The sequence below is a fragment of the Pocillopora damicornis genome, chromosome 9, assembly GCF_964200805.1.
Source record: "Pocillopora damicornis chromosome 9, jaPocDami1.2, whole genome shotgun sequence".
NCBI classification, from domain to species: Eukaryota; Metazoa; Cnidaria; class Anthozoa; order Scleractinia; family Pocilloporidae; genus Pocillopora; species Pocillopora damicornis.
This window is the reverse complement of record NC_142678.1, coordinates 16,277,945-16,305,893: the sequence shown is the minus strand read 5'-3', so window position 1 is coordinate 16,305,893 and position 27,949 is coordinate 16,277,945. Positions and strand designations below refer to the sequence as shown.

The following is a 27,949-nucleotide window of genomic DNA, read 5'->3' as shown; positions in this document are numbered from 1 at the left end:
TTTCCATCTGCATTCACAAACTTGCCCGAGATATTTTTTTTATTTTAATCTTCACTCCCACGATAAACTAATCAAGGGAAAACCGTCATGAGAAGACTCTATTTTTCATTTCTCTTTTTAAAGTTTCCGATACTCACACGCAGAGTTTGATCTATGCGGTTGCTTTACAGAAGGAAACGTAAGAAGAAGCCACAGTGATTCATCATTTCTCCTATATGTGATCGTCATAAGAACCATTAGAAATAATTCAAGCGTAAATCGGTAAAGGAAAACGCCAAAGAAAATAAATAAATTAGGTCTTAAAGCCCATAAACTCTATAGTATTTCTAGGATTATCAAGAAACAGAAATGCAATAACTTTTTCATGTGAAGATCTCCCGAAAGGAATAAAAGAATTTTAGCCTTTAAAACGAAATAAAGGAATGTATGATTTATCTAACATTTCGGCTTGCAAGAAGGAAGTGGTAACATCGCGTTGATGCACTAATAAATTCTAAAAAGTGTGAAATCTGAGTTGAAGTTGTGAATAAAACGTTTTACTTTTCCATACACTTGTCCGTTCTCTTATTACGCCCAGTCGGTTTGAATTTTGATCTCTTTTACAGTTCTTAAATACGTTTTAAGTTACATGTAGATTTGAGGTTACCAAAGTAGAAGGCTAGACGTATTTCAGTAAATGTTCATCTCAAAAATGATCGATTTTAATTGGAATTTAAATTAAATGTGTAAAAAAAAAAAACAAGTTAAAATACAAAATATTCTTAAAAAAAGGTGAATACGACCGCCGGTCGGTAAAAACGCCTTGATTGACTTTAATTAGGTCACCCTAAATTGTAGCCCACGGATAAAGATTCGAAAGCCATAACAATTTAATAACACCAATACGGCCACTTGAAAGCGTAGGAGCTTAAGACTGCAGTATAGAAATTATGTTCGTTTATGGTTGAAGATAAATTGTCCCGACCCTTCCCCACTTAAACGTAGGAGCTTAGGCTGCAATATAAAAATTAAGTTTGTTTGTAACTCAAGATAAATTGTCACGCCCCCTCCCCTAGACTATCCCATTGAAACGATATCACCTGGCAAAGAGATAAAGACACTACACAGATCACAAAATTAACAAGCATTCTTCTCTGCAAATGAAGATAAAAAAAACTAGGATTTTTCTGTCAATACACAATGAACAATTCCTTGCTGGAAAATTCAACGTTTGCAAACGCAACCGAAGCCTCCAAATGCATTCCTTTCAGAAAAGAAGATTCTATCTCCGTGAAGGCCACTAAAGCCGCATGCTACATAGTTCTGATGTTGCTTTCTTTTTTTGGAAACGCGGCGGTCATCGCCATTGTTGCCAAAACCAGGCAGATGCGGACCACAACGAACTATTTGATCGCTAACATGGCAGTGTCAGATTTGCTTCTTTCTGCATTTGCGGTGCCCAGAGAAATGACGGAGTTGTTCATTGGTTTTCAAGGATGGTTGTTCCACGGTCTGTTCGGTGCCGTTCTTTGTAAAACTGTTTATTTTTTTCAAGACATTTCAACCGCTGTATCGATACAAAGCATTGTTGTCATTACGATTGATAGATATATAGGGTTAGTGTCGCCATTTCGGAAGCCTTTCATAGCTCCACGACGACGCAAGGTGGTGATTGTTTCCATCTGGTTAGTAGCGATGAGTCTGCACGGCATTTATCTTTACATTTATCGCGTGCAGAGGGTGAATGGTGCGAATGTATGTATTTTCAGCTTTGAGCCAGCATTTGACAATTTACAGGGATTAAGAGTTAACTTCATAATATTGTCACTACTTTTGATCGTCATTCCTCTTGGCATTCTTATTGTTTTATATTCACTTATATTTAAGGCTTTGGAAAAGCGGAAGTCCTTTTGGCGAAAATGTTCCTCTTCTCTGCTAAAGACCCGGCAGAAGGAGAATACTCAAGTCATCAAAAAAATTTTAGCGATTATCTGTTTGTTTATGATCTGCATTTTACCCATAGATATTGTAGGTTTTTTATTTCTTTTTGCATGGCACGAGGGAATCCCGTGCGGTATGGACAATTTAAGCTTCGCAGTCAAGTTTATTTTTTACTCCAACGCCTCTCTCAATCCTTGCGTTTATTTCATCTTAAATGAAAGATATCGCCAGGGTCTACGAAACCTCTTCAAAGGCCACAAATGGTTCGCACAGGAAAGACTGTTAAAAAGCGTCGAAATGACCACATTTTAATAGCTGTAGCTCATTGACCCCTGGTTTGAATAACGCTTTATTTAGAAGACAGGCATAATAACTGAATTCAATGATTGTTTTCCTTTACTTTGCTCGCGGTCGCTTAAGCTCGTCAACAAGGGTAGAAAAGTGGATTGTTCCGTGAGATAACATGGCTTTGTTTCGAGAGTGGCGTTGAAAAATAAGGGTTTAACAGGGATTTGAATGGACAGTGTTGTCTGACACTCTTCAAAGTCGCAAACCAGATTACGATAATCGTATATATGTCCACCGACAGATTATAAACTTTTTTATCTACACAATTCTGTGACCAATTTTCAGAAAATTATCATGTAAGGCTTCTAATACCATATGGACGTTTTTTTTTTTTTTTAATGCACCTGACGCCACTAAGTCTAATTTCACAAAAAAACTAATAACGGACTAAGTAGTTTTCACTCGTTAAGTAATTAACAAAGTGGTCAAATTCAATTAAACTATATGTAAATCCACTAAAAAAAAAAAAGTAAGATTGAACATTCGAAGATAAAATCTTGTCATTTTCGAGCTGAGTTTGTGTTAAAACCTTGAACTTAAGTCTTTTTTCGAAATATTGGTTTATATTTTTCCTTTTGTATTTGTTGAAAGCAATTAAATTGCATAGTCAGTCTTTACGCGACATCTATGTTCATTTTAAAGAAACCGTAGAGCTTTAGGTGTGAGAACATTATCTTTTGAAGAAAAAAAGGCACTCTTTTCGCGTATTTTTTTTTACCCTTGTTGTTCTTTCGTCTTTTGCAATTTCTTTTGTCCCCATACCAATTAGGTTGATATCTATCAAGAAAAGTAATGAGATATTACTTTTTTTCTCTTGATATATTCTTCACTCAATAGCGGATAGCAAATTAAAATCTCCCCGGAAAAGGCTTTCAAACGGAGCCGCACGAAATTCTGGAATCTTGTGGGCCGATACAAACGGGTTTTTATTAACTAATCTTACTCGCAAGCTTAAGAATTGACTCGAAATTCCTTACAGTGGGTCCCATTACGCCTCTAGTAGTATTTGAAGTAATCGTTTTTCCTCACGGCAGCCAGCGAGCGGGTCTATTTGCTATAATCAAGAAGCCAGTCCTTAACTAACACCTGCGGGGCTGGGAGGGGGGAGATTTTTTTAGGGTTTTTTTTATAGTTTTAAGGGAGAACAGAGTGGGGGGGGGGGGGGGGGAAATCAGTCGCCACTTATATAGTTTAACAGGGAGACCAGGGAAAATTGATTGTTTCTCTCCGTGTTCCCATTCACCTCCACGCCCCTCTCCTCTTCCTCACGAATCGAGCACCGTGGTACTCAGGTACTTTCAATAACAGACCTCTGGATGCTGAATGAAGATTACGCTTTAGATAATGGTAGCTTACAGATAGAAACTAATCATTGGTGAAGTTGATTTATCGATAGGTGAAATTGATTAGGTAGTTTTAATGGCGCGAGAGGTGAAATAAATAAATTATTCTTATAAAATGATTTTATCACCGGAGGTTCTTCTACCCCACCCCCACCCCCACCCCCACCCCCACCCCCACCCCCACCCCCGACCACCCCCTTCCCCTTCCCAACCCCGCATATAGTTGTTGCACATCAAACTGTATATCAATGAATATTTGCTAATTCATGGGTGTTTCAATTTCTCTTTTCTTCAACTCCTTTTGTTCAAGCTCTTCCTAAGCTAACAGCTATGACTCCTGTTATGACTCCTGCACATGCATGGCGATCCTTACAAATTTCTTTGAGGAATTTTGCGAAAATTTTATAAGAAAACCATCGACTTAGGCTTTTTTTTTTTTTTTACCTATCAAAGTGTTTTTTCACACATACTATTTCAAAATATTCACTTCTACTATCCAACGGTTTGAATTTCACATGTTCGCTATCTTGTGCATGTAGGTGACGACTTTGAGGGGGTTTTTAGCGGCGAGGCCGCGCGCTCAAACTCCCGCCTCGCCTTCATTCTCCTCATCTACCTACAAACCCGCTTGACTCCCACTTTAGATTTCGATGTTGCGATGGTGAAAATCTCAAATATGATTCCCGACTAGACAATTATCAACGCAAACAGAGAGTAATGTTAGATCTTTTTATCTCCGTACGGAAAATGGTTTTGAAGACGTTTACGATAGTGCACTATTATGACGCCAATACCAATATTGTCTCGAGTTACGGGTTAATTTCGAAAATTGGGGCCGCGCTGTCATCCAAGGGCGGTAAATTAATCCTTTCCAGAAGTTTATCCGAGCACTTTGCAAGTGAAAAGTCCAATGGTTTCTCACGATTGTCTTTAAGTCATTTTCATGCTCATTTGTGGGCAGAAAGAAGATGATTATAGCTTCACTGGAAAATCCATCATTTTCGAACCCAACCGAAGCGTCTGAATGCATTCCTTTCAGTAAAGAAGATTCGGTGTCCGTGAAGGCCATCAAAGCCGCACGCTACACAGTTCTGATATCGCTTTTGTTTTTGGGAAACGCGGCTGTCATTGTTGCCAAAAACAGACACGTGTGGAACACTACGAACTATTTGATCAGAAACATGGTAGTGCCAGATTTACTTATTTCCGCACTTGCGGTGCCCAGAGAACTGAGATAGATATTCATTGGCTTTCGCGGGAATGGTTGTTCCACGGTCTGTTCGATGCAGTCCTTTGTAAAACTGTTTACTCTTTTCAAAACATTTCAACCGCTGCATCGATACAAAACATTGTGGTTCTTACGCTTGATAGCTAGATATACCGGGGTGGTGTCGCCGTTTCGAAAGCCTTTCATATCTCTTCAAAGGTTAAAATTCGTAATTGCACTCATCTGGTTAATATCGATGGGTGCATACACTAGACATTTCTTCATTGCTTGAATTTAACGGGTCATAGGGTCAAAGGAACCATTAGTGTTTTTTTTAGCAGCTCTGAGCTGGCTTTTGACACTGTTTGCGGGTTAAGTTCGCTTCATAATACTCTCCACGTTTTTTTACCTCTTTACCTTCATTGGCCGTAAAAATTGTTTTGAACTCGATCATGTTAAGAGATCTAAAAAGAGAGAGAACTTGCTGGAAAAATATTTCATCTTCATTCTAAAAAGTCCACGAGAAGAAAACAACAAAATTATTTGGAACACTTTGGCCATAATACTTCCATTTCTCATTTGCATTTAGCCTACAGATGTTATAGGTTTTTCTTTTTTTTTGCATGGAGTAAGGAAATTCTTTTTGCGATCGACAACTTGAGCTATGTAGTCAAATTTATATTTAATTTAAATACTTCACTAAACCCATAGGTTTTTTTTCTTGTATTCAACGAAAGATATCGTCAGGGCCCCAGAAATGTCATGAAAGGATATGAATGCTTAGCATCAGGGGCAAGGGAGAATGAGATTGAAATGGAAACACTGTAATACTTAAGTCTGATAATGATGTCAGGGGTTTTGCTCACAAGCATGTTGTTGCCTGTTCTTGGCTGATGGATAGAAAAATAAAAAAAATGATGGTCCTTTTCAAACAAAACAAAACCGCTCTTTTTAGAGAGTCGAAGGTGACACAAGGCTCTAAGTTTGTTTTGATTGGTGCGAAGTGGTCGACCCGGGCGTTATAAATTGTTCAGTATTCAAATGCATTAGGATTCAGTTGAGTTTATAGCGTGCAACATTCGGCGTGCTTGAAAATTTAATCAAATATTTCATTTAGTTTAATCGAGCCGGTGTACCAAAAGCAACTCACAACGAAAAGAAATTTTCATTTTCATTTATTGTTTTTGTTTGTGGAATGATACTATCTAATAAATTACTTAGGGAAACGTCAAATCCATTTGGGGGTAGTTATTGGAAACCTATAGTGGTTGTTATATCAAATAATATGCACTGCGTGGTGTACCGCATTGGTGATGTTTTTTGACTTGTTAAGTGGAAGAATGCCTGAAGGCAGAGTTGATTTCCTGAGAGACGGTAAACACTCAAACATGTGATTTTACAGTTTCTTTGGAATAAATGATGCTTTTATTTTTTGTTTTGTTATTTTCAAGGCTTGTCTCTTTTCCTGCAAAACAAAAATTGAAAAATTAAAAGCGGGGTAAAATTTTAGCAATTTCATATCAAATTCATCATAATTAAAAAAGGTCCCTAAAGGGTGTTATTTACGCAAGTTAACCTTTCTCCTGAGAGCACTTTGATCAAAATTGTTTTCGCAGCCGTCAAGACAACACAAATACGCCGGAAAACGTCTACCCAATAAACGGTAAAATTCAAATTTTAAGGTAATGTAATAAAATTGAAACCAACCTACAAACGGCGTGTGATTGATTTCTTACTCTCTGCGCTGAAAAAATTAGTCAGTAGAACAAGCAATTTTAGCCTCCTGGCGAGTGCAAGTAATCGCACGCGTGTGTAGCATGTGGTGAGGGAGACGCTCGTCTTCTCGCTTAACTCACGCATGATTCATCCCTAAAAAAGGAACTGCGCTTTAAGAGAAACAGGCAACAGGGGTTCATATCTCTTTTCACAAGACTTTATTTCTTCCACTAAATCTCATCTGTCTTTTGGGTTGTTATTTTACATTTTCATTGTTCGTCTCCTACACTTTCCGCTTTATTCGAACACAACGAAAAGCCACAAATAGATTACACCAGCATTTGATTTTCGTTGTCTTCCTACAGAGGCGGAAAAAGTCGCGAAGTAAGACATATCCTAATAGAAATAAATATGAGCGTAAAGAAAATGGCAAATAAAGAAATCATGTATCGAAAGATAAAATCAAAGTCATCTCCAAGAGTGGAATACAAATACATCTTGAGGAGACTATGCTGGTTTTCAGTGCTGGAAGCAACTTCTGTTTTCCTTTATTTACGGCAGTGGTCGGTTACGACTGAGCCAAAACGTTAATTTTAGGAGCCACCATTGGCATCTTATAAACTAACTAATAAATAAAGATATGTTCACAACAAAACTACGTCTTGGCAAAGGCGTTCTCGAGAAGCTTGCGCAACCGGAAGTGAAGTGTCAAAAAAGAAAAAATCCAGTAGTCTTCCATTATCCGTTAACGTCTCAAAAATATCAACACTCGCGTTCCCTAAAGATCAAGAAGTTACCCTCTCTTAGGCTCTATATGGTCTCTCTTACCCGAGACAACCCTCCTTCGAGACAACTTAACGGAGCGTTTATATGAAGTTTTGAGTTGTGACAGCTGTTCCCTTTAAAGTCTCTCTAAAATTGTATGCCGACTCTTCTCAGATAAGAGCGCCGAAGTATTTATATAAGAAAAGGGTGTCTCGCCTCCCGAGACGACTTCACAATTTTTTTGTGTAAATGATTGGTTGAATTTTTCAAAGAAGTAAGCGGAAAGTTAGCCCTGCCAGGATAACTCGAGGGAAAGTTGTCTCGGGTACCCGAGACCATAACAATGGGCCCCAACAACCTTAACACTCACTTAATAGTAGATACACCTGATTTATCTCGTATCCAGATCCAACCTTGTAACCGTAACTGAAATGCTTACTCGTGGAAGGTCTGGGCACGAGACTTATTAACACCTGACAGCTCAGTGAAAATGAAATAACCTTTTTAACTACAACATAGACAGCTACGAGAATTCAGACAACGAGCTCAAGATTATCAAATCGAGAGTTTTACCTTCATCTCGCGATACGCTTGTTATTCATTCATCGCAGTTGGAGTATTGAGGCGTGTCGTTCAAGCTTGGCAGAGATAATTAAAAATGTTTCCCTATTACCTAACTAATCATTTGCTTAATGGATAAAGAATCTTCGTAGAAAAAATACAATACTGCGATTTTGAGACTATTCATTCCCATCCCTAACGATAAATACAAAATAGGGTTCCTTCCTATGTTTTAATAATAACAATAATAATAATTCCTTGAGGTTACCAAGTCTTCGGAGTGACTTGATATCGAGAAGGACTTAAAATCAGACATCTTGCAAAAGAAAAAATGGCTGTACGAGGCCACTGGACCAATCAGTGGCGAATTCCCCACGACACCTTGAAGCAATTGACAGCTTTTAAAGATGAGCCGATTGAATTCCGATTGAATTCCGATTGAGTTCCGATTGATTCCGACCATTTGCCGGTACGGTAACGAATACGACGAATAGAAGAAGGAAGTACGCCAGCAGTGTCACGTTATTGGTTGGTGTTTGTTCTCTTCTTCTTCCTCCTTTTGCCGCGCCTGCCGTTCTTTCTCTAACTCACACCAGCGGTTCTTGTTGGATTCTGCGCCATCAAGGAGAGGTCGAATCTTTGGGTTGAATGTAGCCAAGCACTGAAAAGGGAAACAACGAGTCAAGGAATGTAACTCCCCGCTTCACTTATTAACCATTTAGCCCCTTATATCAGTCTGCTTATTCTCCATATCTTTCTTTAAACAATTCCTTTGGCACTGACAAGAGAATCTGTATATCGATCGAGAGCTTTTTTCGTTTAGCGATCATTTCCTTTATTCTATGACCTTAATGTTGGATTAAGAAGTGATATTGTAAGGAGAATTTCGATGCCAGTCTCTCTTTGGGATTAAGGCTTAACAAGTGCTCAAATCACACGCGTCAAATATTTCTTCTAGAGTCCCTCTCCAAACTTAACAAAAATGTGTTTATTCGTTGACAAAGCAAGACTGTTCATTTGCATTACCAATCTAAATTTTAGTAAGCTCTGAGGATCCCTTTCTCCATGAGCTATTTTTCTCCCTATGCCTTTTTCTACTCTGAATAGAACTGATCAAACTTTCATCTTTTTGTTGGTTTTTGTAAAAGATCTGGTACATATGGTGGTAACCAACTATTTAAATGAGGTTTGAAGACAATGACATTGACAGAGGGGTGACTTAAACCTTTCAAGCCTGCAACAACGTAACTATGCATGAGTTCTGACAACATATTCATAATTGCAAGCGCCGCATACCTTGAAGACGGGAATTCCTGTCGTTTCGAAGAACTGCACCTGGAGTGCAGGTAGTTCGTCGACCTTTTGCCTGTCCATGAGGGCCTACAAAGACAAATGGTTATCATAGACGGTGAACAGTTTGCATTTGAGTATGGCAAGTAATCAAGATTTGCTGGAAATCACTAGTCGCGGGTCATTGCCTATTAAATTTATATAGGCGGTAGCTTTAAGGTCAGTGTGTTGGACTCCGGGTCGAGAGGTCTGGGTTCGATACCTGGCCGGGTTATTTTGTTGTGTTTCTTGTCAAGGAAGCCTAGTGAAATGCTTGGGGGGGAGGAGGTAACCTTAAGATTGACTAGCATCTCGTCCAGCGGGGAGAAGTAATTGTTACATACTTCTGGTCGCTTCATGCTAAGGAAATCGGGATGAACTCCGGCTTCTTGGGCCACTTGGGTTAAGTACAGACTTTTTCTTCAACTACTGATGAAAATAGCGGTTTCTGTACTTAATCTTTGCCTTCGATTCACCAGAGAACTGACACACGGCTTGCAACTTGACAAATCGTTTACTATGCTTTTTTTGAATAAGGCATACAATTTTGAAAATATAATTGTTGCGGACTTCACAAGTGAGGGCATCCAAAGTAGACTTCAGGAAACATTATATATAAGAAAAATGTACAAAATACTATATAAATTGCCCAAACTAAACGTGATTGTTGGCATACTACGTGCCAACATATAAAATATGTAATGTATTTATGTGTTTTTTACTCACCGACGGTTCCATCTTGAGTGTGCTTCGCTCAAGATCTCCTTGTTGAAAGAACTCGCTTGTCACAAGATGGACAACCTGGAAAACCAAATCTCAGACGTTAATAATCTCCTAGATAAAATCGTTTCTATTCAGGCAACATGAAAGCTTTTTTGGTCAACATTTCAACTTAGACTGTTTGCGACTACTGGTAACTCCGCCTATGTCGGTCCCTAGTCCGCCAGGATGCAAAAGGAGGAGGGTTGGGCATGGGGCTGAAAACCTCATTCTGAAAAAACCTAAGCTCGCAAAACCAACTCTAGAGAAATAACATAATGATGGACAAAACAAGCCAGGGAACTGGAGAGAAGACAGAAAACCGCCAAACCCGGCAGGGAGCTGGCAACCCAACAGAGGATTCCTTGAAACCAAAGCAGAAGACGAGAGTGACTAGCTGAAACGTCAGAACCCTGTGCCAGATCGGAAAGCTTGACAAAGGCTGTTCATAGGGGCAGCATGACCGACTGGCAAATGACAGAAATTAAAGGTGTTCTCTAGCCGTGGCTTTATGTGCATGGACACACGGAGGGGACCGACTAACTAACTACTACTAATCGCACACATAGTTCCACCATCTCACCTCTTTCTGTATTTCCCATGGCTTTGTGGTGCCATTGAGGTCACAAGCAGTCATCATCATTGCCCTTAAAAAAAAAACAACAAGACAATACATTAATTTAATTTGGAAAACTAAGTGGTTCAGGAAGTAACGTTAGTAAGTAAGTAAGTTTTGCATCTAACTAGTTAACGACAATCACAGAGTGAAGGAAAGTAAGACCCCGCCAATGTGCTCTCGAGTTACATGAACCTCGCTGCATTGAAAACTGCTCTACTCTGCAATATGACATTAACAACTGCTAACTTCCGGGTAATCAAAGCAAACAGAGACTCCTTCATAAAAAGAACCTTACTTGAGCATGTCTCGGTGATCCGGGATTGTGGGATCCAGCTCTCCTCTTTCAACCAGAGGAAAGAGAATTGACCGCTGCCTAAAGGAAAAAGAGAAGACAATATTGATATAAACCCACAGCAACCGGGCAGTAAGCTGAAAAATCAAGAGCCAAGGTAGGCGAGAGAGAAGCAGTCTCTTTCTCATTATCAGAGTGACACAAGCTGGAACACATACGTGCCAATGAACGAGTGCAATTGTCTCGAATATCTTCGCCCTGAAGTGTCTTCTTTTTTTCGGTTTTTTAACACTGGTTGTTTTAAGTTAATAACTTGGGCTGGCCTTCACCATTCTCTGTTTTCTTCAAAGATTGAAGCCTAGTCACACAATGGTCCATATTGTTGGAGTAGGTTAGCCTACGTTGAAAGCGCTTTTCAAGTACAAGCTCTGGATTGCAAACTCGTGAAAATGAAGCTCTCTCACTCTCTTCTGCGCGCGACTTGTCGCTCGGTCTAAGTCACACGCATCAGGTAAACTTGTGTGTCTTTTACACAGACTAAAGTAAAACCGCTTCTTTGATCCAATGAAAAATATAAAGAATCAAAAGAAACCATAAAAGGTAGCAAAACCTCGACATCGGCATACGTTATTCTGAACAGTTTTCCTTATGAAATTGTCAGGGACAAATTTTTGTCTCAAAACGTTGACAGATATGAAAAGGTTTAGCGCACGCGATCTGGCGCGATGTACTCACCTGAAATTGACGGCTAAATCCGTCGACAGGATCGAGTGCTTTATATAACTTATAACTTGTCTGTATTCGTCTGCGTTTAGTTTCTGGAAAATGTTGTGACCCTTCCAAAGCAAACAAAGAAAATAAGTAGCTGTTGAAAAGTAAACTAATTTTAATTCCATTTTAGGCGATTTTTAATGATGAAATGTTACTGAACAAAATAAGTGTTTAGTCTCACCTCTGTGCTAAGAATAATCACAGCATGGTTGAAGTGATGATGTTCTAAAGTAGATGTGGTGTAAAGCTTGGCTAACGGCGAGTCAGTTCTGTTAGTGAGGAAAATTGCACAAACACAATACTGAGAATGCGGATTACTTTATTAAGAATTCAGGCAGTAGCAGACAGGGTAAGCAGAATATAAAAGCGTGGGTTACCGATGAATCTTTTGGAAATATGGCCTTATAACTTGTGTGTGTGTGTGGGGGGGGGGGGGGGGGGGGCCTACAATGTACAATGGGTGGAGTACCTATGGACCTGCATACCACACATTTCACTTTCGTCCACAGCAACTGGTCATAAAACTGATTAAAGTATCATAAAGAGGATTTCAAATCACAAAACAACACTGTTAAAAACATAGTTTAACCAACAAATGAAATGACACACACAAAAAACCATATAGCAAGGTTTGTATAGGGGCAATGCGCGCGCAAAAGTAGAAAAGATAAGAAAAACATTGTAAACTTAAATGCACGACTTCGGGCAGAAATTTTTTAACTTGCTTATTTACTGATTCATTCATTTTATTTGGTATGAATACGTCCTTTAAAAGATAACAAGAAAGTATTATATTTCTTTGCTAGGTTTTCTCATATGCATCGATTGATTTCATGAAAGGCTCAAAAAGCCGTAACACTGTTCTCGGTCTGGTTAGGGATTTTAGATCATTAAGAACACACCGGGGCAACTTACTTGGTCTGAAAGGCGTTGTTGGTTCCCCTGTGGTCCAGGTCATGACACAGACACCCAACAATCAATCCAAGACATTCCAGATTGCTCATAAACTTATTCATACCTCCAGTCTGTTAAACAGAAATACGCCAGAAATGTAATATCAGTATCTGAGCAACTGCGCCCCTACCACTACCCCTCCCCTAACCCAACGATAGTAAACTGATAACAAGTTACGGTTAATGTTAGGTTAGGGGAGGGGTAGGTGCGCATTTTCGTTACTATAAGCCAGCAGAACTTAACCTACCGTGAGCATACAAAACATTGACTGAGCTACATTGAAGGCGTGTCTCCAGTTGTGGTAAATCACATTTCTGTAATTCTTCCGAACTGTCAACAACCACCTACATAAAATCTGAAAAAGAGAAAATTTTTTCAAGAAATTGATCTCACGAAAAACTCCGCTCCAAAAAAAAAAAAAAACGAAACAAAAAAGGAGCAACAGCAGCAATTACAGAAACTTTGCACTGTCATAACCTCCCCTGGAACCAATGCCCTTTTTTTCTTTCACTCCCCGGGATCTGATCACTGACTCTCCTTCTTAGTTTATCTACATTTCCCTTTAAATTAGCTATGAGAATTTGAACTTTCCTCGACCAAGAAAAGTTGATCACAATGTAAGGAAAAGTTACAAGCTATAAATCCTCTCTAAACAGAAGGTATTAATAAAAACACTATGAACTCGATTAGTAGCCACTAAGCAGATCTTTTCAGTTATTCCTGAACGTTGCGCCCGTCTATTTTACGTTTGTTTACTCAGTCAAAACTCAGTCATATGGAAACAATAGCCTCCATTTTGCGCGAAAATATACTCTGATATTTCCCCGCGAACAGTAAAAAACAGTGAAAAGTGAACATTTTTGAGAGAGCTAGGTCCGAGGAAAACTGTGTGCCTCGAAAATTCTTGGAGTACTGAACGCAAGGTTTGAAAATCGGGGAATGTCATTGGGGAAATATCACCAGATATCCCCCAGTTTTAGCAGGGGTATATTCGGTCAAGTGATGCTTTTAGACTAATCACGTATGTACAAAAAATGGATGGATTATAAGTAAGAACAAACCTCATAGTCTATGTGAAATTCATCAATGAAGCCACAATCAATGAACATCCTGAGTGAGGCTTGAAGCATCTGATCAGGCTCCAGCGAAAAGTCATCAAACTGAAAACTGTCTACTTTGAATTCTTCAGCTTTTGACACTGTTGTGTTCTGTAATGGACAGAGGACGAAAAAGTCGTTACACAACTAACACATGTAAAATCTGAGAATAATCTGCCAGCTGTCTGAACAAAAGATAGAGGGATTTGATCAGAATTTCATCTTAACTAACAACTTTTTAGAAGAGAAGTAAGCTCCAGAATCTCCGCCGTTGACAAGAAGATGACAACAAACTATGATTTGACGCGTTTTGAGATTCTGAATGTGATACAAATTCGCCCATTGACGCGGCCATTTTGAAAATAACTCAATAACGTGACCATTTACACTCGAATGATGTGGAAACTCCACGTGCGACTGCGATTTCCGTCGTGGTCACCAGAAAATCAACTGCGGTCAAGAATGCCTTTTTGTGTAGCCCTTTGACAGATAGAGGTGGAAAAAAAAGGATGAAACTTTACGACGAAAAAAACTGTGGGTCTTAAACGCACGTCACTCGTGATGTCAAAAAATTAATTTGTCAGTGTCCGGCCTTACCTTCAATCTCTCAAGTTCACCTCTCTTAGCAGCAGCATGATAAGAAAGAACCTGGGTAAATAGATACCAGGGAAATTAAAGATCATGGACTATGCAGACTAAAGTTCACTTACGCTTTAAAGTAATATCACATGACTTTTCAGCATCGATACGATCATCGTAATGATGAAACCTAGCTGAACTTTAACTCCAAAGCTCACTGGAACCAAATAAATGTTGAAATAGAGCAGTTTTCAACTGGGTGTCGAAAAGTAATACGAAAGTACTTTGGTATTGCTTGACTTCGCTTTGGGATTGGTTCACTGAGAAAACTTGCGCCAGCTTCTCAACCAATCAGATTCAAACTAAAACCAATTGCGATTTGGTCGCACGCGTTTTCCCGCGTTTTACGCAGTGTGCTTGTTTTTTACTTTGAGTCCTCACTGGCCAACGTTGATATCGACCTTCACTGCGATTGGCTGTATGATAACTTCGGTTTTGGTTTTACGACGATCAATCGAAAAGTGCACCATTTTCTAAATTAATTGTTAATTCTCATCTACAGTGAGGGACCTTGTTAACCAACTGATATTGTCACCTACCTCAATTGCTACTTGTTGCTTGGCTTTTGCCTTTGCCATTTGGTCATAAATCATGGTGTTGTGAATCCCAAGGCCACAAAAAATGGCAAATGCCTGACAAGAGGAAAACTGGACTGTGAATCAAACTTTGATAAACAAAACTAACTCTGTTGCTACAGCCTGACTAGACCTTAATCATTTGGTGAAATATTTAATAATTATTCCATGAGCGCGTTCTGGATATGTGATGATAAATAGCCAACGAGGCGCTAGCTTTAAACAATCTCGTATTCAACAAGTGCGAATGAAATAGTTTTTTTTAATCAAATTTCGTTAAATCCTGACAGTTTACTTAGTTAGAGCTTTTTGTCATCTCCGTAACAGTTGGGGCAATGCATTTCCATATATGGTGACTCGGATCGTAACCGGATTTGAGTGATCCCATCAGAACACTAGAAATGCAATATTGAGTATTGAAAATAAAATGAAATTTATTTGTAAATTTCTACATACTGTCATACCTCAAATAAGGTTTCATCGCTCTCATCAAATGGTTTGTTGTTCAGTTTGCTGATTAACTGAGCAACACCTGAAATTGAAAAAGAGCTGACTGAGTTCTTATAATGATTACTACACGTAGCATGCCACGCCTTAGAAAAATAACAATGTCTTATTAAGAATTTGTCAATTGGCTGTTTTAGAACCAAATCCACAGCGATCACAGACGCTAATAAGAAGAAAAGATTTATTACCAGGAGCTATTTGAGAACCTAAAGCAGAGACATGAAAATAGGTAAAATGCTAGAGTAACTATAAGCCCTGACAGCTTATGGGTTACAACCGCTGGCTTGAGACCAAACAAAGCAGAAGCAAAGTACACCAAAACCAAAGCAAACCAAAATTGAATATTAGTCTATGGCTTCATAATACAGATCAAGGACAATTAAGAGACAAATGCACTTGATATGTTTTGGGCAAGTGATTCAAACCATATTTCCTAGGCCTCAGCCTCACGAGTAATTCAATCAATTCCATGACCATCAAACACCTCCAAATTTTGTGCAGATGATCCATGACGACATTGCTATATGATAATATCTCAATTACTTCATCTCCAAACTAGACAATGGATTTTCTGTGAGCCAAATGAATGAAATGATATTCTCACCAATAATTTCAAACTTGTTGTTTCTAATTGGCATACACAATATTGGGCGACGAGCATCAACACCATTGTCAGAGCTCATTGCAATCTGTTGGAAATAAAAAAAATTTCTTAACTTTCACCATTTGCAGAAGAGAATGAGTATATCGATACTTCAAGGTATTATGTGCCAAAAGTTATAGAAGCACCAGCAGCTATGAAATCTATTTCAAAGTGTTATGGCTTTTTTGATATCCACTCAACTACCGAAACAGAAACGTTTAAAAAGGGTATGACTCTTAACAACTTATATGCTTATCTCTAAATTAGCTGATCCAAAATGCCGTTGTTTCTAGCAAACACTTCATTTTCTTACAAAGTATAAAGATCACTGATATGTACACACTCAACGATCTTGGTGATGCAAGGAATCTCACGCTAATGAACATTTGTAAATGAGGCTCTCCCCCCAAAAAAGACAAAAACACAAAAATGGAAACCAAAGCTACCAGTAAGATTTTCAGTCGAGAAAAAGACTTAAATCAACTTTCCCTCAAAATTGTGATAAATGTCGGTGACCATGACCTTCATCGCTGCAATTTCTCTTCAAAGTATTGTATTTTCATTTGTATTTTGTGATATTTAGACAGGCTGGCCCAGGTCAGCTTAAAGCTGGTTTAAATGGGGGGCCTGCGTAAACAGTGACAAGGCCAGACCACAACACCGGGAGTTATGTTCCCTACTCTTTGCGAGAAGTTTGTGGGTTCTTTTAGATCCCCTGCTAGCCAGTACAGAGAAGAGGCAAGAGACGGCCTACAGCTTATCTTCCTTATCCGAGGAAGACTATAATTTCTCACCATTTATCGATGTCAAAGCTAAAGGCAGCAAAATATCCTCAAATATTTTAAAACCCTGAGTGTTTGTTAGGTCTGGGGATTGAAACCTCGAGCTCCCTTGCGGCTGTGCGACGCTCTACAACGTGAGCTAACCGCCAAGAGCGGTATAAGTGAGTAATTCATACTGGTTTGTTATTTCCGAGCAAAATTTTCAGTGGAACTAAAGTCACCCAAGTTTCAAAACATACTTTCAAATCATTACAGCCATAATACTCCTTACTAAATAATCTTGTTTTCTCAGTCCGTACTGTAAGAGAGGGACCAAGTTTTTTCCACTCGGAGTTATGGCTCAAGTGCGAAGCCTACAGGCCATAAATCCAAGTTGGGAAAACAAGGTTCTGCAACTTACAGTATGGACTGAAAAAAAACGGTTAGTAAGGTGAAAATTTTATCTGTGGGTTCAAATAGACGGAAAAAGATTTCAATTCAAACAAACTTTGGCCTACTAAGTTGTCCAATCATAGTGCCATACCGACTGAGGGATATAAAGAACTCTTTCTTGTGCACGCACTTGTGTGAAATTTGACTGTCCACATGAATAAATCTCCAGATGGTAGACTACCCTTTACACTAACTTTTAAGCCAATATAATTTTATCTCTGTAAATCACAATGACTTCAATCGTTATTTAACGACTTACAATTCTCTTCAACCTCTGATCTTGTGCAGCATCAGGAACATTAAGAGTCTTAAAAAACATGATTGAACAAAAAGGTGAACTTGCAATTCATATCAATATGCACTAACTTTAGAATCTAACAACGGGACATTCAATGAATGAATTAAAAAATGATATATTTTGAGCTTGGACCTCAAAAGGCACCACAAGTAGTGCCACCATAGGGCCCCTTTACTTCAAAATATGTTCTTCAGGGACTGTGATGGCCTACAACATGAGTTGACCATCTATTAAAAGATGAACTTATGTCACAAAAATTTCAATTTCAAAATTTCAAGATTATTACAAAGGAATTGTTTTCGTCGGGGAAAGAAATGCACAAAATTTATCTACAATGTATCTTGTTTGGACCAAACTAAACCTAAGAGGAAATACAGATTACAGGTCATTGCTGTTACCTTTCCAGTGGATGCAACAAGTTTGGCTATTCTAGTACTAAAAGAACCATCATCTCTTCCTTCACTATAACTACAGATTGAATTAAAAATTAAAGTAAATCAGACAAAGTAGAACCTCCTTTTTAGGACACTTCCAATGAGGGACAAACTCTGGTGCCAAATAACAAAATGCCTTATGTCTCTTGTTACCATCTATCAATGGACATTTCTTTTCAGGGGACACTTTTTCTAGTTCCAAGGCTGTCCCCAGAAGGAGGTCCAACATAAAATCAAATAATGAGCTCTCAGCAAAAAGATCTTGACAGGGTATTGATTGTTGAGCAGAACTTAAGTGTTATGCAATCATTGTATAAGGTAAATTCAATGGGAATTTTTTTGTGTTTGCCTGGATGAAAAACACTTTAAAGTGGAGATGCATAATGGGTTGATTAACCCTTTAACTCCCAGATCACATTTGTAATTCTCCATACAGTCAACCATACAATTCTTATGGTGTTAGTTCAGAAAATTTAGTATGGATCAACTAATTATCCCCAAATTGATATATTTCTTTTTATTCTCATCACTTATCTGGTTGATATTGTATTGATGTTGTAAGGAGAAATTCGACTTGGTCAGTCATGGGAGTTAAAGGATTAAAGCTGGCACTTGAGTTGAACCATGTAGATCCTTGGAACTCTTACTTTCATCTCAAATAACATGACAGCATCAAATACTTCAAATTTTTTAAATTCAAGCACCCGCCACCACCTGAGATGTTTAAATTCGGTTCTCAGAGAGCATCAAATACCTTACAGTTTACAGTAACAGAAATTAAGGTAATAATTTGGTGAAAAGGAACTTACATTGTGCTATTACTGTTGCGACCTCCTGACACTCGCAGATTGAATACTTTAGTAATTCGTAAATCCTAAAAATAAATAATCAAAATGAAGAATAAACTTGACTTCATTTGTATCACATCAGCGTCTCAATCTGTCAGCTAATGGGTGTTTCATTCATTTTCTATCCATATGGCTTGGTTCAGGCAATCGTGAGGAAAACCATGATGAAAGTTGACATGTGTAAGGCCGATGAGTTAAAGTGAGCCAAACTGGAATATGCTTTCTGGCCCACCCTTGCAAAACTCTGTTGCATTTTCCAAGAATATAAGTTCCAATTGTGGGTTTTAAATTAAAATGAAACAGAAATGACAAAAAAAGTGGCCTTTTTCCTTCAATTTTGGGTTTCTCAATCTGACTCAATGAAATGACTGCTGAGAAGTTTTTCAATAGATTGTTCTCAGTAGTTGTCCAGTACTAACATGTCTGATGTAATTCCAAAATTTTTGAAGATTTTTGGGTCATATGATAATACAGTTACTGACTGAGTATGGGCTCATCACATAGGAAAGCATATGGCACTCAGTCATTACGTACAGCTAGAACTTGCTCCGCTTGGTTCATAAATCATGACCTTAGGCCAAATATTTTCCCCTGCCACCCCTTCCACACGGTTCATAATAACATAATATTAATTTACCTGTGATCTTTCCTCTGCCAGACTGTTGCCAAGGACTGGATGCATCAACAGAAGAACTGAACATCGTTCACATTTCAGCATTGACAATGCGCGTCTCATAATCTTATGTACTACCTTGTCCAGAGAGGTCTGTTCTTCAAAGATGTCATGAACAAGCTCCAGCAATGCCTAATTTCATAAGGAAAAGGAACACAGGCTAATTTTCACCATTTGGTATGTAAAGTTTTTTGTGATTCCTGAACTACAGATGCCAAGGATCACAATACCATTAATTGAATGGGCTAACATCAAAAAATTGTTGCAATTCATTGATACTGACTTCAGGTGAGGACATTTTTGAGGTTGGGAGACCCCACAAGGTGTTATGGGAATTAGCCCTCAAATGAGAAAATAACCCCTCAAAACCTGAATTTCTTCCACTCTGCTTACTTAAGCTTTGTACTAACTTGTACAGTGAACACTATTTTACTATAAAACTTTCTAGACAAGTGCCATTTAAATCTGAAAAACCCTGTAACTCTTCACCATGAAATCTGCAATTAAAATCAGACGACCACTAGGCAGGAGTCTGATTTGTCAATCACAAAGTCCTGTTACCAATTAATCTTAACTGTTACAATTTCTGTAAAAAAAAAAAATCTAGAACAAATATCTCTAATGGACACAATGCCTACAGATAAAAATTCCTCCATTTTGGAAATTCCCCAGTTTTTCTCAGGATGAGTGGTTGTTGCTATGGTTACTGTGATCAATTCTGTTGTTTAGCTGAGTGGATTTAGTATGATTGGCTGCTTCAACTGTCCAATTGCAGGTGTCCATTTACTGCCAACTGTCTGATTTCATTGTCCCCTTACAACTGTACAGAATGATTAGTGAAAAATAAAGCAGCTAATGCACCAATCACATTTGAGGAAGTTGTAATCGTTATGATTATTGCGATATTTAAGGGAGGAAAATTCAACTTTAATATGGTCAATGAATTGTTTTAACCTATTTACCCTATTTCTGTTGAATTCCTTTGCTGATAGCTCAAACAGCTTTGCATTGGTGATTCCGATTCCACAGAAAGTCAGATACATTTCACAGACCTGAAAAAGGTAATAGACCATAAATAAATAGTTACAACCACCTCCTTCTCTAGTGGAAACTTCACTATGTAGCAGAGTGCAGCACTTAAGCGATCAGTGGAGTGAAGGGTTATGAGTTCACCACAAGCAACTTGGAAGCAAATACATCTTTCTCATATGATTTTATTTGACCTATGTCTAAGATTGGAACAGACGAAAGCAAACACAAAATTAATGCACCTCTTCATCTTCTTGTGTAAATGGTACAGGTCCAGGCATTTTGTTGATTATCTGAGCCACACCCACCACCTAAATAAAAAAAAAAAGGACAAAAGAAAATACCAATATGTAGAGGGTGCATCAGTTACAGCAAAAAATTGAATTGATTTCAGAAAAGAATAATGTTTGTCAGGGAAATGTCATGCCACTTAAAGGAGAAGATTGCTTGAAAATTAATACCTGTTCCCTCATTATTGTATATCCTTAAATCATGATTATTTTGGTATGGTTGAAAGTCCAGAGGGTGACTGAATATTCTTTAAAGACACAAAAGGCTGATTTAAACAAAGTAAATTCCTGCGGTTAACCCTCTAACAACAATTAGGAACCTTCACAAATTAAAGAAAACTAATTAACATGCATTTTCAAATATTTTCAGGAATTAAAGATGAGATAGCCCATTTTCTACTTTTTCAGTCCTCTGTTCTTTCATCAGCAGACAGACATGAGAAAAGTCTCTAGATCCCCTTTAAATGAGCCATTCAAGATTATCGCTAGCCACATGGATTTGATAAATAAAATGATCAGAATTTCTCAGCCTGATTTAAGATGGTTAGTTTTCTCTATTTCTTTATGCTGTTTAATCTGGATTTTCACAAATAAAAGCAGCAGGAGAACAGAGTACAATAACAAAAAAATCCTATACACGTCTAAATAAAAGTAGCTGATGCCATTGAAATATAGAAACATAATTTGTTGTAGTACAACACAAGAGAATTCTGCAATCTCTGGTGCTTATAAAAAACACAGTGTTTTGTACCATCTATCTCACCTGTTCTGTATATTTAGAAAAAAAGTTAAATGTTATGTTTTCAAAAGTTTCATTCTGCTGGCAGTCCTACAAGCTGCCCCTTGAAGCAAGCTTGAGGCACTGACTAGTTAATTCAAAAATTAAAAAGTTGCTTTCATTAGCTTCTTACCTCCCCTTCATTGTTCTTCACTGGCTTACATAGCAAGCTCTTGGTATGATAACCTGTCTGGCGATCAACCTCCTTGTTGAAGCGAGGATCCTGTGAGAAGAAATGACCAAAATTATAACTTGATGCAGTCAACCAGATGATAAAGAAATGAGACTATTTTCTTAATTTTCTGATACAACACAGAGAGGACAGTTGTATCCCATTAAATATTGATTATAAACAGGAGAGACTTGAAAAAATTGGTTCAAAATGTCCTAGTAAAATCATAAAGTGACGCTCTGACTCATTTCATCTTTCAAAAAAATGCACACACCCTCTGAAACATTGGAATGTTGCCTTCCATGCCCACAACCTGATGGACAATTGCATCATAAGCATTTTGGATAGTGCATTTAAAACTACAAGACACATAAGGATTCTACTTAACTCTTCAGGCAAACCCAAACAGATATACTTGATGTTGTTGACATTTCAAAGGAAATAAATTCAAATGGCGAAAGTTCAGTTAAAAGAATGCTACAAAATGGGATTTGATCAACTCTTCATTATCTTATACTGGCTAAGTGAGAAGTGTATCTGAAATATGTTGTGAAAGATCTTTAACATACTTCTTTGAGGAGCCTACAGTTACAGGCCTTTTCTCATAGAGAGAAAATGGTTTTGACCTTAAAATGAATTAAATTTTCTTTATTCTTCTGTTTTTTTTCTTTTTCTTTTTATTATTTTATTATTATTATTTTTTTATTTCTTTTTAAAGAAAGAGGTCTCTATGTCATTCTACTGTATCAAAAACCTGCTCCAATAACTAGCTCCAGATTCACTCCACCTCACTACAAAATTTAAATTTTACTTTGAAGCTTCTACCCTAAGAAATTTTTAAAAATATGAGCTTTATATTGCTGATGGTTTTTAATTTTGCACTGATAGGTATTTTATATTTGCAAGTTATTTTGTGGGTACAAAGTTATTTGATTATCTTCAGGGCCAAGACCAAGAATCTTGGTAGATTTAAATAATGACATGCTGTTTTATGTTAAAAAAAGGTATAGCATGGTAAAAAAGCTAGAATATGATACTTTTTTAAAGGACTGAATGAAAAAAAAATCAATAAGTGTTGCTTTTTTGGTTGTTGTGAAAAAGGAAATTTGAAATATTGTTATGAATGATTAATTATCCAGTGAAAAACTAAAAATGGTAAAACAAAACACAAACATAAAAAATTAACAAAGAAAGATTTTTTTTTTGTTAAAAAATAAATTTTCACATCTATCCGAACAATTTTAGTGCAAGTGACAGTCATGGAAGTACTTCTCAGGAAATTACGAGAGAAGTCATTTCCATCGTTCTTGTGGTTCAGAGGGGCTTTTCAAAAGGTGAATAAAATTGAAAGAATCGTATGCAAATAGGTTTTGAGACAAGCCCATCGCGTATTAACGCACAGAGAACCTGCACTGCTTAAATAAGCACTCGCGGGGATCTCGCCTGTCAACAAAGTGCTCTGGCACCCGATCAGATTAAAACCAACCGCTTCAATGTAAATCCGTCATCGGAGGCACGCTAAACAGAGCGCTTACCAGACGGTCCTTAATGTCTGGATACAAGTTGATTGCGCTTCACTGATCATCCAAATCACGTATAAGAAGACAGAACGAAATTGTAAACTACTGTAGTGGAAGCCACAACAAACAATAAATGTCGAGGAGCTTGAAAAATTTCAATTGCAACAGAGGCGCGGTAACACTGCTGATTTCATTCCGCTGTAACTTAAATTTTTAAAATTCTCAGAAGTTGAAAAAGTGTTGTACAGAAAAAAAAGTATGACGAGAATCGATCGCTCCTAGAAATGAAAACAATCAATTCGCCCGCTGAAGTGCGAAACGTGAACATTGTTTTCGCGAACGCATAACTCGTTGTGCATAATTTCAACTTTATAGCTTAATAAGCCATCATAACAATCCCAGACCGGTTGGAGAAACGTCGCAGTGATAACATTATATCGAATTTGAGTGAGATTTGATAACTCGAAAGATTTAAAGTGTTTTCAGCTGACGACACGATTTTTCCCCTAGATACGACCAAAAGAGCTAATGCAAATTTAAAAAACCGCGAAATCATGATTCATCAGCTGGAAAGACGAAAGGTGCATTTGTTTTTTAACATGCTAAATGTTAGTTTCTTGTACAATACCTTTCAGCATTCGCGGGATTTTATCGAGGGTAGTTTCCGGACTATTGTAAAATCGAAAAGCGCGGATTTCCTACAAAGCGTTTAAGTTCTCGTTTGCCTTTCTTTGAATGCGCTTCAGTTGGTAAAATACAAATAAAATGGAACTGAATTAATAGCGAACAAAAATAGGTATCCATCCCACTTCGTTTGATCCGGGCCATCCCATTTAATTTCTGCAAATGGTATTCGGTCTTCCACGTCCATACAACTCCAAGAAAGTTGCAGGACCAAACAAAGCAGCAAGTTTGGTATAAGCTATCTGGTGAGCGTACAAAAAAGCAAATCTGCTTGCTTGAATCGAAAGCTCGAAAATTAGTCTCGCGCGGTACGAGATTCGAACGACTGATCAAAATAGGAAGACACACTTGATTGCATCGATTCGAATGCACTGGTCCGATAACTTATGGTCATGTCGCCTTCTTACACGACTTGCAAGAAGGTATCGTTTGCAAGAAACGTTTAATCAACGGCGATTCAAGCGAGCGAATGTGGTTTACATACGCCTAAAACCCCTAATGATTTATTTATACTTAAAACGTTACAAACCGCATACGCATCGGGGATGTTAACTGTCTCTCCAGTTTCAGCCGCGTATCCCACCAGTCCTTTGCCCCAAGGCACTCGAATTTCCTTCTGCTGGTCTATGAAATCCTTAATAGAAGTCGAGTTCGGCCCTCCAACTTGCACATCAAAAACCTTTGAAACCAGTGACTGTTTACCTTTAGGTCCTTCCACGAGAAACAATGAGCACCGATCAGCATTTGTTAGAATCCCAACATTGACTAATATTTTATAACTAAGAGTCGTTAGGTCCAGATCGTTCGCTATGTCCCGTACAATCTCAAAGAAGAATTGCCTTTCATTGTTATTCTTTAAATCTAGCTTTGTCTCGGCGTTCAGGCCGATTGAAGATGGTAGACGAATTTTTGACTCAATTAGTGCCCCCAATACATGCTGTTGTCCACAATTCGGCAGCGATTTCGTTTTTCGAAGCAGTCGTGAAGGGGGACTTCTCACTCGTCTTGTTTTTTCCTCCCGAATTTCACAAGTACTCAGATCTAGAGAATCAACAACACTGGAAGATACTGGTTTAGTAAAAAACTGCTTGCCTCCATAACCCAAACCAAGTTGCCGCTTCGGATTCCCCTGACGCTGCGGTTCAGAGTACCTGCGAGTTATAGGTAATGACCGAGCTGTTGGCTGACCCGCTTCACTTTCCCCTTCCTCGCTCGCATTTATAATATCCACAGTATCGTTGAAACGAAAGTTTTTTTCTCCGATTGTTCTTCTACCGCAGTTCTCAATAAGTTCAACATTTGTGTCGAAGACATCAGCACACTCTTCCCTCGCTTCATTCCATAGTTGAACCATTCGCGCGGTACCTTTACGCACAAAATATTCCTCAGCGTGTTCTGGATGGTCATCGAGCCACTGTTCCACCTGGGTGAACGATAAAGTCATTGTTTAGCCATACTTCGAGGTCAATTCAATCCTGACTGGCCACACATTATGGTAAAAGCTGAAAATTTCCCCGCTCTGTGCGGCTAAGCCGTCACTTTGTCATCAAGGATGCGATAAACCTCGGTCGATCGCGCATGTAACTTATGTAGAGAGTGTAAACAAACTGAAATTTGGCCACACTGGACGATGCAAAATTCTCGAACTGCGCCGCGATGGAAGATTCTATCCACGCATCACACAGATGATTTGCCTATCACTCCTCAACTTAAATCAAATGCTGCTAAATCAGGCTCTTGTACATGTAACAGAATATCTGAGCAGTGTTACACAGATCTGTTGATAAAACAAGGCATGCAAGAGAGCAACGATACACTGATGTCACGAGTCAGTTGTTCAACCGCAGACCACTGCAGGATGTCGAGTGAGCCTTTGTCCGCTTGCCGTCTTGATTCGTCTATTCGTAACTCATGATAAGGTTTCTTCTGATCGCGAACGCCCACGAAAATATCGCATAGAATATTGATAATTTGTATTTAATATCTCCCTACTTCAATAACAATGAATCGGCCGACCGCTTCGGAAAAATGAAACAGACTCCTGATTTCAATTTCGCTGCGGTTGTTGTGGTCATGTGAGAAGAGAGAAGAACCAATCAACAAAACGACTTCGCGCCAAATCGCAAATTTGTGAAATATACATTATCCAAGCTGTTTGACAATAGTTTACTTGGCAAAAATAGCCCCCAGAGAAATATGTCATTTGAAGTTTCAGGTGGTTAAAACCGATACCATCTCCGCTCTTTTGTCGCGTCTACCATTTGGTATTTGAGTCACGCACTAAAATAGATAGCAAGCGATAATTCTGCAATAAAATTATTTTCGTCTGTCACTCGTAATCATCACCAAAATTCCCTTGAATTTCCTTGTGCAAGGTTAAAAGAAGTGCATTTCCTTAAAGAAGCGTAAAGATTCGTTCTTATGTTTATTCGGTTTATTTAATTTTGTCGGCTTTTTTGTTTCGTCACCTGCAACATCGCGTAATCGGTGTCTTCTTTTTTTTTAGCCCAACGCGCGCGGTCTTGAGTCTGTCTAGAATTTAATTTGAAACTGATGAAATTGCAGCTGTAACTTTGCGTTGGTCTGGTATGTTTACTTCCACTGACTATCCAGATTCCCAGGAAAGATGTTCAGGTGCGGAGATTTGGTTTTTGTAGTTGTTATGCATACGCTCTCGCGGCCGCAGAAGATGAAGAGGCGACTGACATTGAATTCGATCGAATAGAGTTCTCAAAGCCAGAACTCAATTTACAAAAGCTTAAAGTAAATAGAATCTTAAAGAGTAAAAAGTGAAAAAAAATGTTCGAAAACGGTTTAAAGAAATTCATGTTCCTAAACACGAAATTTGACAACAGTAGATCTAGAAAAAGAGAAAATATAAAATGCTTCACTCTATATAAGGATCAGTGGACTCGAATCGACGTTAATTCATCGCAGCGCCGAACGTTGTACTTTCAAGTTTATGAACAAAATGGGAAAATCCGACTTGAAACTGATGAATGAAATAGATCTTAGCGGAAAGAACTTCTCCTCTCATGAACGCGTTTTAATCTTCCGACTAAAACTTTTAGGCGGATTAGCTACGCAATCAGCAATGCACGAGCAAGTTTATTTTTATACACATAGTGACCACTTCCGCCCCATTGTGCGTTGATCGTTTTGTTTTCAGTGTCAAGTGGACTTAAATCTTGACGCTAACAACCATCACGCGAAAAAAATGTTTCACTCTCCAGAGTCGAAGAAGCATTCAAATCGGTTGAATGGATAAAAATGAAACGTCAACTGTTAGTAAAGACTGATTTGAGGAAAACAACTGCTTTTCGGACAGGTATTTGTGAGAGCCTCAGCCCAGATTCTCTTGAACAAGATTATAAGGATATAGAAGCAAATACGTAAGTTGCTAAGTTGATAATGATAAGCCAATTATATTGAAACGCATCGCAGCATTCAATCCTCTTAACACAGTTTCCGTTGACAATTAGTCTAAACAACTTTGATGAGAGCTAAACGAGAAAGAAGCTTAGTTATCGATTGAACTTGAACAATGGCAAAGGAAACAAACGTAACCAAGCGCTGAAGATTCCCAACTGTCCAAGAACTATTGTGCTTATGAGTGTATGCACAGCAAGCAATCGCATTTTGTTTCATCCCTGCGAGAAATATTGTGAACACAAACGTTGAAGTGATTTCTCTCAGCGAGAGGAAGTTCTTGAAAGCTTTTGTTCACAACATTCCTCACACACGCAGAGAGTTGACAACGGACGAATGCCTGAATTTCTGCATTTACATAAGAGTACTCCTTTCACATGATCCGTCTTGACATAAAGAAGACTGTGTCACTCAGACCGGGGAAGGCAAGAAATAAAAACAAAATTCAGTGTGTGGACATTAGCATAACTGAGAAAAAATTTGCATCCATCACTACTCTTTTTATTTTATTTTATTTTTCACCATCATTATCATA

At 38.3% G+C, this 27,949-nt stretch overlaps 2 protein-coding genes and 1 pseudogene across 2 annotated transcripts; 2 read left to right on the top strand and 1 right to left on the bottom strand.

Annotated features, from left to right (window-relative positions):
- Positions 1-1,048: 1,048 nt before the first annotated feature.
- On the top strand, positions 1,049-2,370 carry LOC113672463 (substance-K receptor). The gene has a single exon (XM_089182387.1). The coding sequence runs from the start codon at positions 1,180-1,182 to the stop codon at positions 2,230-2,232; it is 1,053 nt and encodes a 350-aa protein (XP_089038513.1). The 5' UTR covers positions 1,049-1,179; the 3' UTR covers positions 2,233-2,370.
- A 2,069-nt stretch (positions 2,371-4,439) lies between these two features.
- On the top strand, positions 4,440-5,760 carry LOC113672473 (uncharacterized; annotated as a pseudogene).
- A 975-nt stretch (positions 5,761-6,735) lies between these two features.
- LOC113672442 (dual 3',5'-cyclic-AMP and -GMP phosphodiesterase 11A) lies at positions 6,736-26,027 on the bottom strand. The gene is made up of 22 exons (XM_027188720.2): positions 24,515-26,027; positions 21,743-21,832; positions 20,784-20,852; positions 20,475-20,564; positions 19,477-19,644; positions 18,801-18,865; positions 17,956-18,025; positions 17,519-17,566; positions 16,007-16,091; positions 15,360-15,427; positions 14,860-14,952; positions 14,279-14,329; positions 13,646-13,792; positions 12,832-12,939; positions 12,546-12,655; positions 11,812-11,899; positions 11,595-11,695; positions 10,863-10,940; positions 10,532-10,595; positions 9,916-9,990; positions 9,157-9,240; positions 6,736-8,521 (listed from the first exon to the last, which is right to left on the bottom strand). The coding sequence occupies exons 1-22, from the start codon at positions 25,427-25,429 to the stop codon at positions 8,378-8,380; spliced, it is 2,811 nt and encodes a 936-aa protein (XP_027044521.2). The 5' UTR covers positions 25,430-26,027; the 3' UTR covers positions 6,736-8,377.
- Positions 26,028-27,949: the final 1,922 nt, after the last annotated feature.

Coding starts and splice junctions, on each gene's coding strand:
- LOC113672463 (XM_089182387.1), top strand. CDS start 1,180: ATGAACAATTCCTTGCTGGAAAATTCAACGTTTGCAAACGCAACCGAA.
- LOC113672442 (XM_027188720.2), bottom strand. CDS start 25,429: ATGACTTTATCGTTCACCCAGGTGGAACAGTGGCTCGATGACCATCCA. Junction 20,565..20,783: donor TTACACAAGAAGATGAAGAG/GTGCATTAATTT, acceptor TACCTTTTTCAG/GTCTGTGAAATGTATCTGAC. Junction 11,696..11,811: donor TGATTATTCTTAGCACAGAG/GTGAGACTAAAC, acceptor TTGCTTTGGAAG/GGTCACAACATTTTCCAGAA.